Source organism: Nerophis lumbriciformis, linkage group LG10 (assembly GCF_033978685.3).
Source record: "Nerophis lumbriciformis linkage group LG10, RoL_Nlum_v2.1, whole genome shotgun sequence".
Taxonomy (NCBI): Eukaryota; Metazoa; Chordata; class Actinopteri; order Syngnathiformes; family Syngnathidae; genus Nerophis; species Nerophis lumbriciformis.
Window position 1 is genome coordinate 47,338,192 of NC_084557.2, and position 18,392 is coordinate 47,356,583.

Below are 18,392 nucleotides of genomic sequence, written 5' to 3' on the forward strand. Positions count from 1 at the left end.
TATCTTACAGAACTCTTGAGCTAATAAAAGGGAAGAATAAAAGTATAACGAGTAGCTGGGAATGTTGATGGAAAATGGGCTGATCCTCCAGCTTAGAAGACTCCTAAATAAGAAGAAACTAGGGTTGTACGGTATAGTGGTACTAATATAGTATCGCGGTACTAATTAATCAAAAACAAAGTGAAGAAGTGAATTTCTCTAGTGACTCAAAGCACTTTTACATAGTGAAACCCCCAATATCTAAGTTACATTTAAAGCAGTGTGGGTGGCACTGGGAGCAGGTGGGTAAAGTGTCTTGCCCAAGGACACAACGGCAGTGACTAGGATGGCGGAAGCTGGAATCGAACCTGGAACCCTAAAGTTGCTGGCACGGTCCACTCTACCAACTGAGCTATGCTGCTTTACCGCACTATACTCTGTTTGAAAAGTACCGGTCCCCAAAGGGGAATGACGGCGTGCCATCACATCATGACATTGCTGGGTTTACGAGCAGAGGAGCATGTTCGGCAGCGCACAATCACTGAGTACTTACAAGCAGACACAGTGTGTTGACAGAAAAGGGAGAACGGACGCATTTTGGCCTAAGAACTAACGATAAAGGTGAAGTTATAACACTGAAAGAGGTACTTTAAGACATGGCTAGCTAGCTAGCAGCGAACATCCATCCGCAGTCGGCAGTGTTTTAGCTACTTCTAAATCACTAATCCTCGCCTCCATTGGCTAAAAATAAAGTAAGTTTCTTACAAGTAGGACGAGGACTAGCTAAACATGCTTCACTGCACACCGTAGGAGGATACAACAGCTCACCGGCGTCACCGCTAACAAAAGCTAGCGCGCCTAAATGTAAACAAATACCATGGGTGGGTCTACACCTGACATCCACTGTAATGATACCAAGTACAGTAGCGTATCTAGTCGATACTACTATGATTTAGGGGTGTAACGGTACACAAAAGTTTCGGTTCGGTACGTACCTCGGTTTAGAGGTCACGGTTCGGTTCATTTTCGGCACAGTAAGAAAACAACAAAATATACATTTTTTGGTTATTTATTTACCAAATTTGTAAACAATGGCTTTATCCTTTTAACATTGGGAACACAATAATAATTCTGCCCACGTTAATCAACATTAAAATGCCTCAAGTTGTTGTTCAGATTAAATAAAATGACAAAACTTTTCTTCTACATATAAAAAGCGCAACATTAAACAGTTTCGAGTCAACTCATCATGCTTAATTTATTACAGCATTTGCGAAGCCTGTAGTTGATTTTTATTATGTAAATGTTATATTTTTATCAACATGTGATAGCAGGGACCCTGCCATTCAAAACTAGGCTGCTCCATTACTAATGATTAATGTAACTATAGCTGAAAAAATAGTACAATAGCAATAGGAGAGACTATTCATCCCTGAACACCATGGAGTTCATGTAGGCTTAATGATGCAGTTAAATTATTATATCAACTATCAGAGACAGAAACTCTTCATTTAACATAATGTCCTTTTTTGCTGCTTCAACACAGCTCAATCAACACAGAAAAAGGTCAAGTGAAATAACAGACAGACAGGGCTTTGCTGTCCGTAACACACACACCGCAAAATGAGCTAACGTTACGCTAAAAGCGAATTAGCCTTCACCTCAAGCCAAAACTAATGTAAAGTATCAAACAACAGAAGAATAAGTGATTATTACATTTTAACAGAAGTGTATATAGAACACGTTGACACGGAAAATAAGCAGATATTAACAGTAAATGAACAAGTGGAATAATAATCTTTAATAATTTTTACAGCTTGTCCTTTATAATTTTCACAAAGTAAGAGAACGGAAAATGACACAATATGTTACTGCATATGTCAGCAGACTAATTAGGAGTCTTTGTTTGTTTACTTACTACTAGTTGTCTAGTTTGTTCACTATTTTATTTAAGGACAAACTTGCAATAAGAAACATATGTGTAATGTACCGTAAATTGGTTTGTTAAAATAAAGCTAATAATTACTTTTTTTTCGTGGTCCCCTTCATTTAGAAAAGTATCGAAATACATTTTGGTACCGGTACCAAAATATTGGTATCGGGACAAGCCTAGAAGAAACTGTTGGAATAATTGTTTGTAAGTTATCACAAAAGAAACGTTGTATTATGAATGCTGTCTTTCGAGGCCTAACAAGAGGAAGAAGGCTCGTAAAACTCCACTGTGATTTCAACACGGACAGATGGCAGGATCTGCTCAACTTCCAGAGGAACTCTCTTTGAAGTGTTAAACAAACTCTCTCTGAAGTATTTCATAAACTCTCTTCCAACTGTTTGGTGACCGAGGTCGACGCTATTTACGACCCGCTGCCCTCTTGAAGTCCCTGTGGTCAGGAGACGGGAGGGGTTATCCATTGTCCTCCAACACCTGCCCCAGCTGGATCCAGGAAGAGCCCAAGCCAGAGAAATCCTCTTCTTGGACTTCAATGAGACCGAAAACAATGACTGTTTTAAATACTTCCCATTCCTGCTGTGACATGTGTTGGTGCGTGAACATTGAACATCTGAATAAAGGAGGTGACGAAAACCTTCTTCGTCAGAGCGTGGTGCAGGATTGTACAGAGAGTGCAGTGGCCATGTCTCTCCTCAATTGAGTCCAAATTGAATTCTGTCTCTGTTTGATTCCTTGCCTTTTGTCTTGTTTAACAGATGTCCTCAGTGTTTGAACGTGACAGAAACATTCTATTAGGTGAGGACACAAGTGGTCTACCTGGATCGTGGTCATGGAGCCCCGTCACCTCAAAGGTCTCCTGTCCTCGGCGGCGGAGTTGAAGCCACACAGGAGACACAGACGTCAGCTTGGGCCCAAACAGCTTGGTGATGTCATAACCGTGAGAGTTCCACTGGTGGAATAGATTACCAAAAAAAAAAAAAAAGTTAGCAGTACTATTTACAAAATCCAAATTAAAATGTGTTATTTTGAAGTTTAAAATAGATTAATTATAATGTGCATCAAATGTACATTTGAGGTAAAAAAAATAGTTTAAAACATTACTTGTTCAAAGTGAAAACATTTTTGGATTATAAATCACTCCGGAGTATAAATCGCATCGGCCGAAAATGCATAATAAAGAAGGAAAAAAACATATATAAGTCGCACTGGTGTATAAGTCGCATTTTTTGGGGAAATGTATTTGATAAAAGCCAACACCAAGAATAGACATTTGAAAGGCAATTTAAAATAAATAAAGAATAGTGAACAATAGGCTAAATAAGTGTACGTTATATGAGGCATAAATAACCAACTGGTATGTTAACGTAACATATTATGGTAAGAGTCATTCAAATAACTATAACATATAGAACATGCACTGCTAAAACTAAAATCTAAGTAAGATGAAATATGTCAAATAAGGGTGATATTTGCTTATTTTCTGTCTGATAAGATCATTCTTCTCACTAAGCAGATTTTATGTTAGAGTGTTTTACTTGTTTTAAGTGTTTTGGTCCTAAATGATCTCAATAAGATATTACAGCTTGTTGCTGAGATTTGATGACCTATATTAAGTAAAACATGCTTGAAACTAGAATATCAAGTGTTGCAAAGCTGTGTCATCAACACTCACAAGTATAAAACTACTTTTTTAAAGTCATCATTTCTTATTTCAAGCATGAAAAAAAAAACATGACTTATGACACAATTGTGTCTCATAATTAAAACAGATGACAGCCAAATGGACTTTGCTGTTTTATTTTCAATGAAACAATAGAAAATAGGTACTCATATAGTAGTACAGTTGGCACAGTACAGTAAACTGACAGTTAATATTTAAATATTTCATGTGTGACATTTCTAACAATTTTGAACAGAAATAAATCATGCACATTCAGATGAATTCTTCAAAATTACAATTACATTTTTTTTGGGCCGGGCTGTAAATATGCGCACTAATTGACTGAAAGAGCACGCACTTGGCGCGATGATGTCATGTTATCCATGGAAAAATGCATTTTTAGACAATATGATTTGCCTGAGCAGCTAGGAGACCCCGAGAGTAACAAGCGCTTGCCTTGTTGCCTTTCCATTAAGAACAATAAATTAGTTTTTAGTATAAGTTTGCTGGTTTCAAGAATTGTAATGCCGAGCGCATATCATTATGTCAAGATAATGGCACTAGCATTTACTTCATTTAAGAATATTTTTCAACATATTGAGCAAAAAGGTCTCATATTTTTTTTCTACAAAGAAAAGTGCACTTGTTATTAGTGAGAATATACTTATTTTAAGGTATTTTTGGGTTCATTTAGCTAATTGTACTTGTTTTGGAAAGTCTTGACAAGCCAAAATTTCTTGTTATATTGGCAGATAATTTTGCTTAGTTCAAATAAAATACCCCTCATTTTTGTATTTGTGCAATGCATGTGTCAGTGCCAAGATGAGTAAGGAGACTGCGACTAGTGTACTTGGTAAAGTTCACTTCAAAAAACACTGACTGGACTTAAGATAAAACTGTTTTGAGCAAATAAATGAGGTTCATTCAAATAAAACAGTTTTTTAAATGTTCCTGGGTAATTTTACTTATTTTCATTAATTACTAGTTTCTATGGAACTGTTTTTATATTGTTTTACTTTCTTTTTTATTCAAGAAAAGGTTTTTAATTTATTTATCTTATTTTATTAAAATGTATCTTCACCATACCTGGTTGTCCAAATTAGGCATAATGTGTTAAATCCACGACTGTATATATCGGTATCGGTTGATATCGGTATCGGTTGATATCGGTAATTAAGAGTTGGACAATATCGGAATATCGGAAGAAAGCCATTATCAGACATCCCTATTATATATATATATATATATATATATATATATATATATATATATATATATATATACATGTATATATATGTATATATATATATATATACATATATACATATATATATATATATATATATATATATATATATAACGGAGACATATAATAGTCTCCTTTTCAGGTGAGAGACGACGCTAAAGGCAGTGCCTTTAAGGCACGCCCCCAATATACAAACCCCGTTTCCATATGAGTTGGGAAATTGTGTTAGATGTAAATATAAACGTTATACAATAATTTGCAAATCATTTTCAACCCATATTCAGTTGAATATGCTACAAAGACAACATATTTGATGTTCAAACTGATAAACTTTTTTTTTTTTTTGCAAATAATCATTAACTTTAGAATTTGATGCCAGCAACACGTGACAAAGAAGTTGGGAAAGGTGGCAATAAATACTGATAAAGTTGAGGAATGCTCATCAAACACTTATTTGGAACATCCCACAGGTGAACAGGCAAAGTGGGAACAGGTGGGTGCCATGATTGGGTATAAAAGTAGATTCCATGAAATGCTCAGTCATTCACAAACAAGGATGGGGCGAGGGTCACCACTTTGTCAACAAATGCGTGAGCAAATTGTTGAACAGTTTAAGAAAAACCTTTCTCAACCAGCTATTGGAAGGAATTTAGGGATTTCACCATCTACGGTCCGTAAAATCATCAAAGGGTTCAGAGAATCTGGAGAAATCACTGCACGTAAGCAGCTAAGCCCGTGACCGTCGATCCCTCAGGCTGTACTGCATCAACAAGCGACATCAGTGTGTAAAGGATATCACCACATGGGCTCAGGAACACTTCAGAAACCCACTGTCAGTAACTAGAGTTGGTCGCTACATCTGTAAGTGCAAGTTAAAACTCTCCGATGCAAGGCGAAAACCGTTTATCAACAACACCCAGAAACGCTGTCGGCTTCTCTGGGCCTGAGCTCATCTAAGATGGACTGATACAAAGTGGAAAAGTGTTCTGTGGTCTGACGAGTCCACATTTCAAATTGTTTTTGGAAACTGTGGACTTCGTGTCGTCCGGACCAAAGAGGAAAAGAACCATCCGGATTGTTATAGGCGCAAAGTTGAAAACCCAGCATCTGTGATGGTATGGGGGTGTATTAGTGCCCAAGACATGGGTAACTTACACATCTGTGAAGGCGCCATTAATGCTGAAAGGTACATACAGGTTTTGGAGCAACATATGTTGCCATCCAAGCAATGTTACTATGGACGCCCCTGCTTATTTCAGCAAGACAATGCCAAGCCACGTGTTACATCAACGTGGCTTCATAGTAAAAGAGTGCGGGTACTAGACTGGCCTGCCTGTAGTCCAGACCTGTCTCCCATTGCAAATGTGTGGCGCATTATGAAGTCTAAAATACCACAACGGAGACCCCCGGACTGTTGAACAACTTAAGCTGTACATCAAGCAAGAATGGGAAAGAATTCCACCTGAGAAGCTTAAAAAAATGTGTCTCCTCAGTTCCCAAACGTTTACGGAGTGTTGTTAAAGGAAAGGCCATGTAACACAGTGGTGAACATGCCCTTTCCCAACTACTTTGGCACGTGTTGCAGCCATGAAATTCTAAGTTAATTATTATTTGCAAAAAAATAAATATATATATGAGTTTGAACATCAAATATGTTGTCTTTGTAGTGCATTCAACTGAATATGGGTTGAAAATGATTTGCAAATCATTGTATTCTGTTTATATTTACATCTAACACAATTTCCCAACTCATATGGAAACGGGGTTTGTAGTTGTCCGGCTGGAAATCGGGAGATTTTCGGGAGAGGCACTGAAATTCGGGAGGGTTGGCAAGTATGTCTAATTGTTACATCTTTTGGTGTACTCAATTAGCAGTACAGACCTACTAGTAATAGTAATACTAGTAATAGTAATACTAGTACTAGTAGTAGTAGTAGTGGAGACTTACAGGTGTAACATAACCAAGAACCGCTCCAGGAAAAGTTCTCCTGATGTGAGAAGAGTATCTCTTCTCCTCCTTCACAATGTCCTTCCAGTGGACCTCCGCCTCCACAAGCCCTCTCTCCGACACGGTCACGTGTGCTGGGGAAGCCTGACAAAACACACGTGCTGCCATTAACGCACACTGTCAAAGTAAAAGACTTTTGCTCACCTGAGTCTCCACTTTGTTCGACCTCTTTGCGTCCGTTTTTGACAGAGTGGCATTAACCGAGCAGCAGCACAGCACAGTAAACAACACGAAAAACGTGGTTGTCATTTTCAAACCGCATAAATGAACACATCCGGGGAGAAGACCGTGGGTTAACTCGAGTTAGCTTATGTTTGATACACTTCCGGTTACTAGTCACGTCAAAAGGACAATTGAAAGCGATTCTGTTCAAGTAGTTACAACAAATAAGCAGCGATTTAAACGAAATGTAAGCGATGAATAAATGTTGAGTATTGTGAGAATAGCTTGACTGACAACGTGTCTCTGCGGCGTCCACAAACACGGCTCGATAACTTCCGCCTGTTTTTTTTATTTTCAAAATAAAACTCGCGGCGAACTAATGATTTTAGCAGGGGGGGGGGGGGGCAGCAGCAAGAGAACAGAAAAGAAAATACTAAATTAAATTGACAATTGTTGAGTTGAGTTGAGTTCGTGTTTATTTTTTTTAATTTTTTAATTTTTTATTTTTTTTATTTATTTATTTATTTATTTATTTATTTTTTTGAGTTTTCTTTTTTTTATATAACCCTTTAGTTATAAATTCCAACATTTACAAACAGTTGAAAATAATAATCAAAGTAAGTACAAAAAAAGTACAAAAACAGTACAAAACAGCGCCAGGGGGTTGTAAATTCAAAGTAACTAAAATAGAATGCAATATATATATATATATATATATATATATATATATATATATATATATATATATATATATACAAATTTATGTGTATATATATATATATATATATATATATATATATATATATATATATATATATATATATATATATATATATATATATATATATATATATATAATATGTGTGTGTATGTATATGTATACAGGTAAAAGCCAGTAAATTAGAATATTTTGAAAAACTTGATTTATTTCAGTAATTGCATTCAAAAGGTGTAACTTGTACATTATATTTATTCATTGCACACAGACTGATGCATTCAAATGTTTATTTCATTTAATTTTGATGATTTGAAGTGGCAACAAATGCAAATCCAAAATTCTGTGTGTCACAAAATTAGAATATTACTTAAGGCTAATACAAAAAAGGGATTTTTAGAAATGTTGGCCAACTGAAAAGTATGAAAATGAAAAATATGAGCATGTACAATACTCAATACTTGGTTGGAGCTCCTTTTGCCTCAATTACTACGTTAATGCGGCGTGGCATGGAGTCGATGAGTTTCTGGCACTGCTCAGGTGTTATGAGAGCCCAGGTTGCTCTGATAGTGGCCTTCAACTCTTCTACGTTTTTGGGTTTGGCATTCTGCATCTTCCTTTTCACAATACCCCACAGATGTTCTATGGGGCTAAGGTCAGGGGAGTTGGCGGGCCAATTTAGAACAGAAATACCATGGTCCGTAAACCAGGCACGGGTAGATTTTGCGCTGTGTGCAGGCGCCAAGTCCTGTTGGAACTTGAAATCTCCATCTCCATAGAGCAGGTCAGCAGCAGGAAGCATGAAGTGCTCTAAAACTTGCTGGTAGACGGCTGCGTTGACCCTGGATCTCAGGAAACAGAGTGGACCGACACCAGCAGATGACATGGCACCCCAAACCATCACCCAACCATGCAAATTTTGCATTTCCTTTGGAAATCGAGGTCCCAGAGTCTGGAGGAAGACAGGAGAGGCACAGGATCCACGTTGCCTGAAGTCTAGTGTAAAGTTTCCACCATCAGTGATGGTTTGGGGTGCCATGTCATCTGCTGGTGTCGGTCCACTCTGTTTCCTGAGATCCAGGGTCAACGCAGCCGTCTACCAGCAAGTTTTAGAGCACTTCATGCTTCCTGCTGCTGACCTGCTCTATGGAGATGGAGATTTCAAGTTCCAACAGGACTTGGCGCCTGCACACAGCGCAAAATCTACCCGTGCCTGGTTTACGGACCATGGTATTTCTGTTCTAAATTGGCCCGCCAACTCCCCTGACCTTAGCCCCATAGAAAATCTGTGGGGTATTGTGAAAAGGAAGATGCAGAATGCCAGACCCAAAAACGCAGAAGAGTTGAAGGCCACTATCAGAGCAACCTGGGCTCTCATAACACCTGAGCAGTGCCAGAAACTCATCGACTCCATGCCACGCCGCATTAACGCAGTAATTGAGGCAAAAGGAGCTCCAACCAAGTATTGAGTATTGTACATGCTCATATTTTTCATTTTCATACTTTTCAGTTGGCCAACATTTCTAAAAATCCCTTTTTTGTATTAGCCTTAAGTAATATTCTAATTTTGTGACACACGGAATTTTGGATTTTCATTTGTTGCCACTTCAAATCATCAAAATTAAATGAAATAAACATTTGAATGCATAAGTCTGTGTGCAATGAATAAATATAATGTACAAGTTACACCTTTTGAATGCAATTACTGAAATAAATCAAGTTTTTCAAAATATTCTAATTTACTGGCTTTTACCTGTATATATACAAATTTATATGTGTGTATGTATATATATATATATATATATATATATATATATATATATATATATATATATATATATATATATATATAATATGTGTGTGTATGTATATGTATATATGCAGGCACGTGCACACATAGGGCCCTATGGGTGCTTGAACCCCTGCCCTTTTTTGCCTCGTCTTAAAAAGTGCCCTCTGCCTGTGTGTGTGTTTTTTTTTCTTTTTTTTTTCTTTAAACAACATTAATAAATTCCTGTCAGGGATGTTAAAAAAAATTTTTTAAAAAAAAACAGCGATACAAAAACTCCACATTTTCTTGTAATACCGGGTTGTTTGAGCGAATATAAATACATTTTGTGCCAAATAAATGTGTTTGCTATTATCCATATTAACGTGCAGTAATTACTACTACTGATTGTGCACTGATTTCACAGCATTTCATGGAAGCCCTGAATTTACATTGAGGAGCATATTTGGGTATGGGTGGCCTCCATCCTCCAGCCCTCTACTGGCCCCTGGTCCATATTTTTGGCCCTGTATTGCGTTTCATTTGTTTAGTCTGAGCAATTAAGTGAGAAAGACCATAAGTTACAACTTGATGGTGTTTTCATCAAGTTAAGGGAATAAGGACAGATTTTCACATTGAAGTTTTTTTCCATTTGGGTATTTATTTTTGTATTTTTTTTTTCAAAGTTCATGTTGCACTGTTCAATGTTCAATATTAAAGTGCTTATCTTTAACAATAAATAGCCTAATAATAAACCAGTGTTTTGTTGCTTTTCATGTCTTCCAAGCCTATGATAATGTGAATTAACTCATTATGACAATAATTTGTTGACACAAAATAAATGGCAATCACTTTTACCTACAAAGGACATACAGCTAAGTAGTTAGCTTCCTATTAGCAAATTTAATTTTACATTAATTTCCATATTGTGTAAAGGACCAAAAAAAAATGTCCTGCCCTTTTCTGACTTTGAGCCCCTGCCCCTCTATAATCATGTGCACGTCCCTGTATATATGAGGTAGATCACCTCCACTTTGTCATTTATTAAGTAATTGATTAATGTCGAAAACCTTATTGGGGTGTTACCATTTAGTGGTCAATTGTACGGAATATGTACTGTACTGTGCAATCTACTAATAAAAGTTTCAATCAATCAATCAATCAATCATTGCCTACTGAGCCTATGGTGCTGTTAAGTTATTGTGGCTCAATTTGCCTTATTTTTTTTTATGTTAATGTAATATTATTTAATGTATGTTATTGTTTTAGTTGCTTAACAGATACTCCTTGCTCTGAATTTGCTCATTGCTATTTTTATGTTTTTGTGCATTATTTGTTGCCGTCATCATTAAATGAACAGGTTACTCATCAGTTACTCAGTACTTGAGTAGTTTTTTTCACAACATACTTTTTACTTTTACTCAAGTAAATATTTGGGTGACTACTCCTTACTTTTACTTGAGTAATACATCTCTAAAGTAACATTACTCTTACTTGAATACAATTTCTGGCTACTCTACCCACCTCTGTATATAATAAACAAAGTGCAAAGCCATAGGCTCACTCAATCTCAGTAAATAACTTAAATTTGGAACACGGCATCATCGTTTTCACAGCTTTTTGGTTGTTAGAGGTAGAGAGTGTATTAATGTAGAGTTCTAAATCTTTTTTTAAAGGCACAAAAAACAGGTCGGGTATTGAGAAACTTACCATTTATGAATATAAAACTTATAGTATAATGATATATATAGTTATAGTATAACCAATAGTATAATGAGGTTGCAAAGGTAAAATGTATTTTCAATTTTTTTTTCATACAGTGTAAATGAGTTTGTGTTTATTTCGAACATATACAACGTGATACATCACGATTTCCAGTTTCTCTATTTAAAAAAAAAACACTACCTAATTGATTGATATATTCATCCATCCATTTTCTACCCCTTGTCCCTTTTGGGGTCGCGGGTGTTGGAATAATTGTAAGTTATCACAAAAGAAACGTTGTATTACATTATGTTCCTGATAAGAAGATGAAGGCTGTCTTTCGAGGCCTAACAAGAGGAAGAAGGCTCGTGAAACTCCACTGTGATTTCAACACGGACAGATGGCAGGATCTGCTCAACTTCCAGAGGAACTCTCTTGAAGTGTTAAACGAACTCTCTTTGAAGTATTTCACAAACTCTCTTCCAACCATTTGGTAACCGAGGTCAACGCTATTTACGACCCGCTGCCCTCTTGAAGTCACTGTGGTCAGGAGACGGGAGGGGTTATCCATTGTCCTCCAACACCTGCCCCAGCTGGATCCAGGAAGAGCCCAAGCCCGAGACATCCTCTTCTTGGTCTTCAATGTGACCGAAAACAATGACTGTTTTACATACTTCCCATTCCTGCTGTGACATGTGTTGGTGCGTGAACATTGAACATCTAAATAAAAGAGGAGACGAAAACCTTCTTCGTCAGAGCGTGCTAAGACACTGTAAGAGGTTACAGGTTGACGCCGTCGCTCCTCAATTGAGTCCAAATTGAATTCTGTCTCTGTTTGATTCCTTGCCTTTTGTCTTGTTTAATAGATGTCCTCAGTGTTTGAACGTGACAGCGGGGGGTCGCTGGGGCCTATCTCAGCTACAATCGGGCGGAAGGCGGGGTACACTCTGGACAAGTCGCCACCTCATCGCAGGGCCAACACAGATTGACAGACAACATTCACACTCACATTGACACACTAGGGACCATTTAGTGTTGCCAAGATATATATATATATATATATATATATAAGTATTTTTTTTTTTTTTTTTTTTTTTTTAATGTATTTATTTTTATTTATTTTTTTAAACAACCAAACTACTACAGATAATGAATGTATCGTGTTATCTTGCACCAATGCTGATTGCAGACATGTGCATTTGCTTGGAAGGAAATGCTCTTTATTGCATCAGCAATCAAAGATCTACATTCTAGCACATAATTGGGCGAAATGGCAGGAGGGTCATGACACAAAACACCAATTAAAACATGGTGTAATGCATAACACCAAGGACACACCATAACAAAGTACATCAACACACATACTGGAATAGAACAGAACGCTTTGGTGTCATCAAACAAGAAAGCGTGACAAAATTACAGATGGCTACTCTGTTCAGTGCAGTTAAAACGACAAATAACATGTTAAAAAGAAAAACATAAATAGGAAAAGGTAGGATGGATAGACTTTATTCATCCCATAATTGTGAAATTATTTGGTCGCAGTGGTTGCAAATACCAGTAAGAACAGCAGTGCAAAAGTGTAAGCTATTGGGACATATTCAATATTCCAATGGCCTGTTGGTAAAAGCTGTTTTTCATTGTTTGTCTTGCTCTTGTGTGACTGAAAATGTCTTTGCTAGCGTGAAAGTTGTCTGCCAGATCGTTTATTTTCTCTGCCGAGGCAGCGAGAGCAAGCAATGTAACCACGGTGCCGCGGCACACTAGCAACAGGAGAGCAAACAGCATCCTCAAGGACTCATCCCACCCAGGTTACCACTGGCTTGAACTCTTGCCTTCAGGGAGGCGCTATAAGACCATCAAAGCAAGGACAAATAGACGCTGTTATTGCCCTAAACTCTGCACTTACCTGAACACTCATCACTTTATTACTTGGTTACCACTGATAGAGATCTACTGTGCAATATATTTTTAACATTTTATTATGTTTTTAAATTTTAAATTGTTTTATTATTGTTGTTGTCTTAAGACTATTTTATGTAGGTTTGTTTTAAAAGCACTGAGCTGGATTGCTGTCCAATTTCATTGTTTCCATACAATGACAATAAAGGTATTCTGATTCTGATTCTGATTGGGTTAACAATATGTTTTGCAAACCAGTAATTATAGTCTGCAAATGATGTGTTGTTGTTGAGTGTCGGTGCTGTCCAGAGCTCGGCAGAGTAACCATGTAATACTCTTCCATATCAGCAGTGTTGGGACTAACGCGTTACAAAGTAACGCGTTACTGTAACGCCGTTAGTTTCGGCGGTAACTAGTAATCTAACGCGTTATTTTTTTATATTCAGTAACTCAGTTACCGTTACTACATGATGCGTTACTGCGTTATTTTACGTTACTTTTTATGTAGTATAAAGTGTGTTTTATCGGAGCGCTGCTCTGTCATCGTTCTGATTCTTCTTGTGTCACAAGCCGGAGAAGAGAGACGAGCGCTCTGTGTGTGAGTGTGGAGGGAGGAGAGGGAGGGAGGGGAGGGGGGCGTGTCTGATCATGGCGGAGCCAGAAGTCGAGTTTGCTAACATGGAGATATTTTCACTACTTTTCTTTTGTCGAACACAAAGAAAAGAACATTTTAGTTAAATGTAAATTGTGCTTTGGATCAAAGATCCCATCTACTGCCCAAAACAGCAATTCAAATCTGCTGAAACAAGCTACATAAGCAACATGCTTCGACGAAGCTAGTAAAGAGAGACAGAGACTCTGATGCCACTTCACCTCCACCATTTAAGGATTAACTTTGCCTCTTCTCATCATTCACCGCTGAAGGTACACACTCTGTCACTCTAATTGTTGATGTGTGCGAGCAAACGCAAAAACTCCCTGAGCATGAGTGGAGCCCATGTGAGCAACATCACACGTGCACACTGTGGCTACACCAGCAGCACACCTGTCCCAAACCTGACTAAATAACAAGTTCAATCTCCATCCATCCATCCATTTTTACTACCGCTTGTCTCTTTCGGGGTCGCAGGAGCCTATCTCAGCTGCATTCGGGCGGAAGGCAAGGTACACCCTGGACAAGTCCCCCCCTCATCACAGGGCCAACACAGATAGACAGACAACATTCTCTTATTATTAGAATCAAATGACAGCAGTCATTTCCATTTCTAATATAAGTGTTTAGGCCCACTTACAATGACAATAACAACAAATATTGTTTTTCATGAACTGTGTACTTGTATTGTTTGTCTGGGTGGAGGTCCTGCTTTGGAAATAGTTTGTACCCCTTTCATTTAGTTCCCATTAAAACATTCACATGTTGCACAATGAGATGTAAGCAGGGGATCATGTGTACATTCCTGCAACTTCCTGTTTGTAAAAAATATATTTTTATTAGTATTTATTTAATATACTAACAGCATTTAATGATTAATATTTATAAATTAAGATTCCTAATAAATGACACTAGAATAAGCACACATTTGATTGGTAAATCATAGTGTAACGACCTGGAATTACACTTTATGTGTGGTGTTGGAGTTGTCTGACTTTTTGTGTGGCTGTAAACGCATCACTGGCTAAGTGCCATATGTGCAAGTGTTGGCACACGTGAGAAAGAGCGAGTGGCTGCTGTTGATATAACAAAGTAGCTTTTGGTCTGGTTTGTACTGCAGAAAATGACCACTTTTGCTAGATATCATTTTTTTTACTAATGTTTTGGTGATGTGTTTATGGCCGACAATAAAGAGTTTTGCTCAGTAAAGAAAATGCCTGGTTAGGCTTTGTGTATGTAGTGTGTGCCTTTCTTGGTTTACATCTATGCTGTTATTATGCTGTTTGTTACTTATGTACGTTATGTTGCAGCTATTTAAAATAGTTTTGTCAATTTGTTCTGGCCAGAAACAAATTGGCCTTTGTAACATATCTTTGTCTTTGTGTGTTGTATGTAGACCACATTGCTTAGCAGAGTTCAGTGATGCAAATGCATGTCAAGTTGATCAACACATTGTATTATTCTCCAGTGCAATAACAGTACTGAAATGATTGCTAAAAGGGCATTAATGGGAGCTTTAAAAAAAAAAAATAAGAAAAAAATAAGTAACTAAATAGTTACTTTTCACAGTAACGCATTACTTTTTGGTGTAAGTAACTGAGTTAGTAACTGAGTTACTTTTGAAATGAAGTAACTAGTAACTGTAACTAGTTACTGCTCTGCAGTAACTAACCCAACACTGCATATCAGTAGGTGGCAGAAGGTAGCTAGTTGCTTTGTAGATGTCGGAAACAGCGGGAGGCAGTGTGCAGGTAAAAAGGTGTCTAACGCTTAAACCAAAAATAAACAAAAGGTGAGTGCCCCTAAGAAAAGGCATTGAAGTTTAGGGAAGGCTATGCAGAACGAAACTAAAACTGAACTGGCTACAAAGTAAACAAAAACAGAATGCTGGACGACAGCAAAGATGGCGTCCACAATGAACATGACATGACAATCGATAATGTCCCCACAAAGAAGGATAAAGACAACTGAAATATTCTTGATTGCTAAAACAAAGTAGATGCGGAAAATATCGCTCAAAGGAAGACATGAAACTGCTACAGGAAAATACCAAAAAAAGACAAAAAAGCCACCAAAACAGAAGCGCAAGACAAGATCTAAAACACTACACACAGGAAAACAACAAAAAAAATCCAAATAAGTCAGGGTGTGATGTGACAGGTGGTGACAGTACACCTACTTTGAGACAAGAGCTATACTGATGCATGCTTGGTTATGCTTTAAAGTCGTATCCAACAATCGACGACTTTTTACTGTCAACTGAGTTTTGTTTTTGAATGATTTCTGCTGGTGGTGTGCCTCCGGATTTTTTCAACGCAAAAAATGTGCCTTGGCTCAAAAAAGGTTGAAAAACACTGCTCTAGAGCAGTGTTTTTCAACCTTTTTTCAGTGATGTACCCCCTGTGAACATTTTTTTTAATTCAAGTACCCCCTAATCAGAGCAAAGCATTTTTGGTTGAAAAAAAGAGATAAAGAAGTAAAATACAGCACTATGTCATCGGTTTCTGATTTATTAAATTGTATAACAGTGCAAAATATTGCTGGTTTGTAGTGGTCTTTCTTGAACTATTTGGAAAAAAAGTTATAAAAATAACTAAAAACTTGTTGAAAAATAAACAAGTGATTCAGTTATAAATAAAGATTTCTACACATCATCAACTTAAAGTGCCCTCTTTGGGGATTGTAATAGAGATCCATCTGGATTCATGAACTTAATTCTAAACATTTCATTACAAAAAAAGAAATCTTTAACATCAATATTTATGGAACATGTCCACAAAAATGTAGCTGTCAACACTGAATATTGCATTGTTGCATTTCTTTTCACAATTCTTTTTGACAGACATTTTAGTGAGAAACCTGAGCTTGTGCTTCACTGAGTGTATGAACTTACATTCATATTTTGTTGAAGTATTATTCAATAAATATATTTATAAAGGATTTTTGAAATGTTGCTATTTTTAGAATATTTAAAAAAAAATCTCACGTACCCCTTGGCATACCTTCAAGTACCCCCAGGAGTACGCGTACCCCCGTTTGAGAACCACTGATTTAGTGGTCAATTGTACGGAATATGTACTGTACTGTGCAATCTGCTAATAAAAGTTTCAATCAATCACAATCAAAAATTGCGTTCATGCTTCATTGATGAGAGTATTTGGCGAGCGCCGTTTTGTCCTACTAACTTCAGCGGCCCTTGAACTCACCGTTGTTTGGACTGTGACTCAACAATTTGTTTCTCCGAAGCTGCCACAGAAAGACGTGTTTCATGCCACTCCTTTGTCTCATTTTGTCCACCAAACGTTTTATACTGTGCGTGAATGCGAAAAGGTGAGCTTTGTTGATATTGTTGACTTGTTATGGAGTGCTAATCAGGCATATTTGGTCACTGCATGACTGCAAGCTAATCGATGCTAACATGCTATTTAGGCTAGCTGTATTTACATATTGCATCATTATGCCTCGTTTGTAGGTATACTTGAGCTCATTTAATTTCCTTTACTTATGTTAATTTATATATGCATGTTTCATGACACATTATTTGTATGTAATATTGGCTGCATTTTGTAATAGTTGTTTGTGTGCCATGTTGTTCCAGACCACAGCAAACGTTAGCCAACTTGCAAAGATTATAATAAATCCATTAGAATAAATAGTACATTTCAACATTTCTGTCAACAAAGATTTGCGTCAGCCTGCAACACATAGTCATTTTGATAGTAGGCTAATATAGCTAATTAGCCACTTACATCATGTGTTGCCATCATTATAACACTTATATACAGTTGTGCTCATAAGTTTACATACCCTGGGAGAATTTATGATTTTTTGGCCATTCTTCAGAGAATATGAATGATAACACAAAAACCTTTCTTCCACTCATGCTTAATGGTTGTGTGAAGCTATTTATTGGCAAACAACTATGTTTACTCTTTTTAAATCAAAATGACAAAAGAAAGTACCCAAATGACCCTGATTAAAAGTTTACATACCCCAGTGACTTTGATCTGATAACATGCACAAAAGTAGACACAAACAGGTTTGAATGGCCAATCGAGGTTCAAATCCTCACCTGTGACATGTTTGTTTGTAATTAATGTTTGTGTATAATAGGTCAGTGAGTTTCTGGGCTTCTGACAGACCATTGCATCTTTCATCCAGTGCTGCACAGATGTTTCTGGATTCTGAGTCATGGGGAAGGCAAAATAATTGTCAAAGGATCTGCGAGAAATTGTAATTGAACTGCATAAAACAGGAAAGGGGTATAAAAAGATATCCAAGGAATTGAGAATGCCAATCAGCAGTGTTCAAACGCTGATTAAGAAGTGGAAAATGAGGGTTTCAGGTAGACCAGAAAAGATTTCAGCCACAACTACCAGGAAAATTGTTCGAGATGCAAAAAAAAAAAATCCACAAATAACTTCAGCTGAAATACAGGACTCTCTGAAAAATTGTGGTGTGGCTGTTTCAAGATGCACAATAAGGAGGGGCTTGAAGAAAAATGGGCTGCATGGTTGAGTCGCCAGAAGAAAGCCATTTCTGCGCAAATGTCAAAGTATCCCGCTTACATTACGCCAAACAGCACAGAGACAAGCCTCAAAACTTCTGGAACAAAGTAATTTGGAGTAAAGGCTTTCTTCTGGCG

General features: G+C 37.1%; 1 protein-coding gene across 2 annotated transcripts in view; it reads right to left on the reverse strand.

The window, feature by feature from the left end:
- The window catches only part of chid1 (chitinase domain containing 1), a 19,428-nt gene extending 12,086 nt beyond the window's left edge, over positions 1 to 7,342 (reverse strand). The window contains exons 1-3 of one of the 2 annotated variants that reach the window (XM_061969506.2): positions 6,989 to 7,342; positions 6,785 to 6,928; positions 2,747 to 2,879 (exon numbers count right to left, since the gene is read on the reverse strand). In XM_061969506.2, coding sequence (XP_061825490.2) covers positions 2,747 to 2,879; positions 6,785 to 6,928; positions 6,989 to 7,093 — 382 coding nt within the window. In that variant the 5' untranslated portion in view covers positions 7,094 to 7,342. The remainder of the gene's footprint in view (positions 1 to 2,746; positions 2,880 to 6,784; positions 6,929 to 6,988) is intronic. The other variant, XM_061969507.2, reaches the window with a different exon arrangement.
- Positions 7,343 to 18,392: the final 11,050 nt, after the last annotated feature.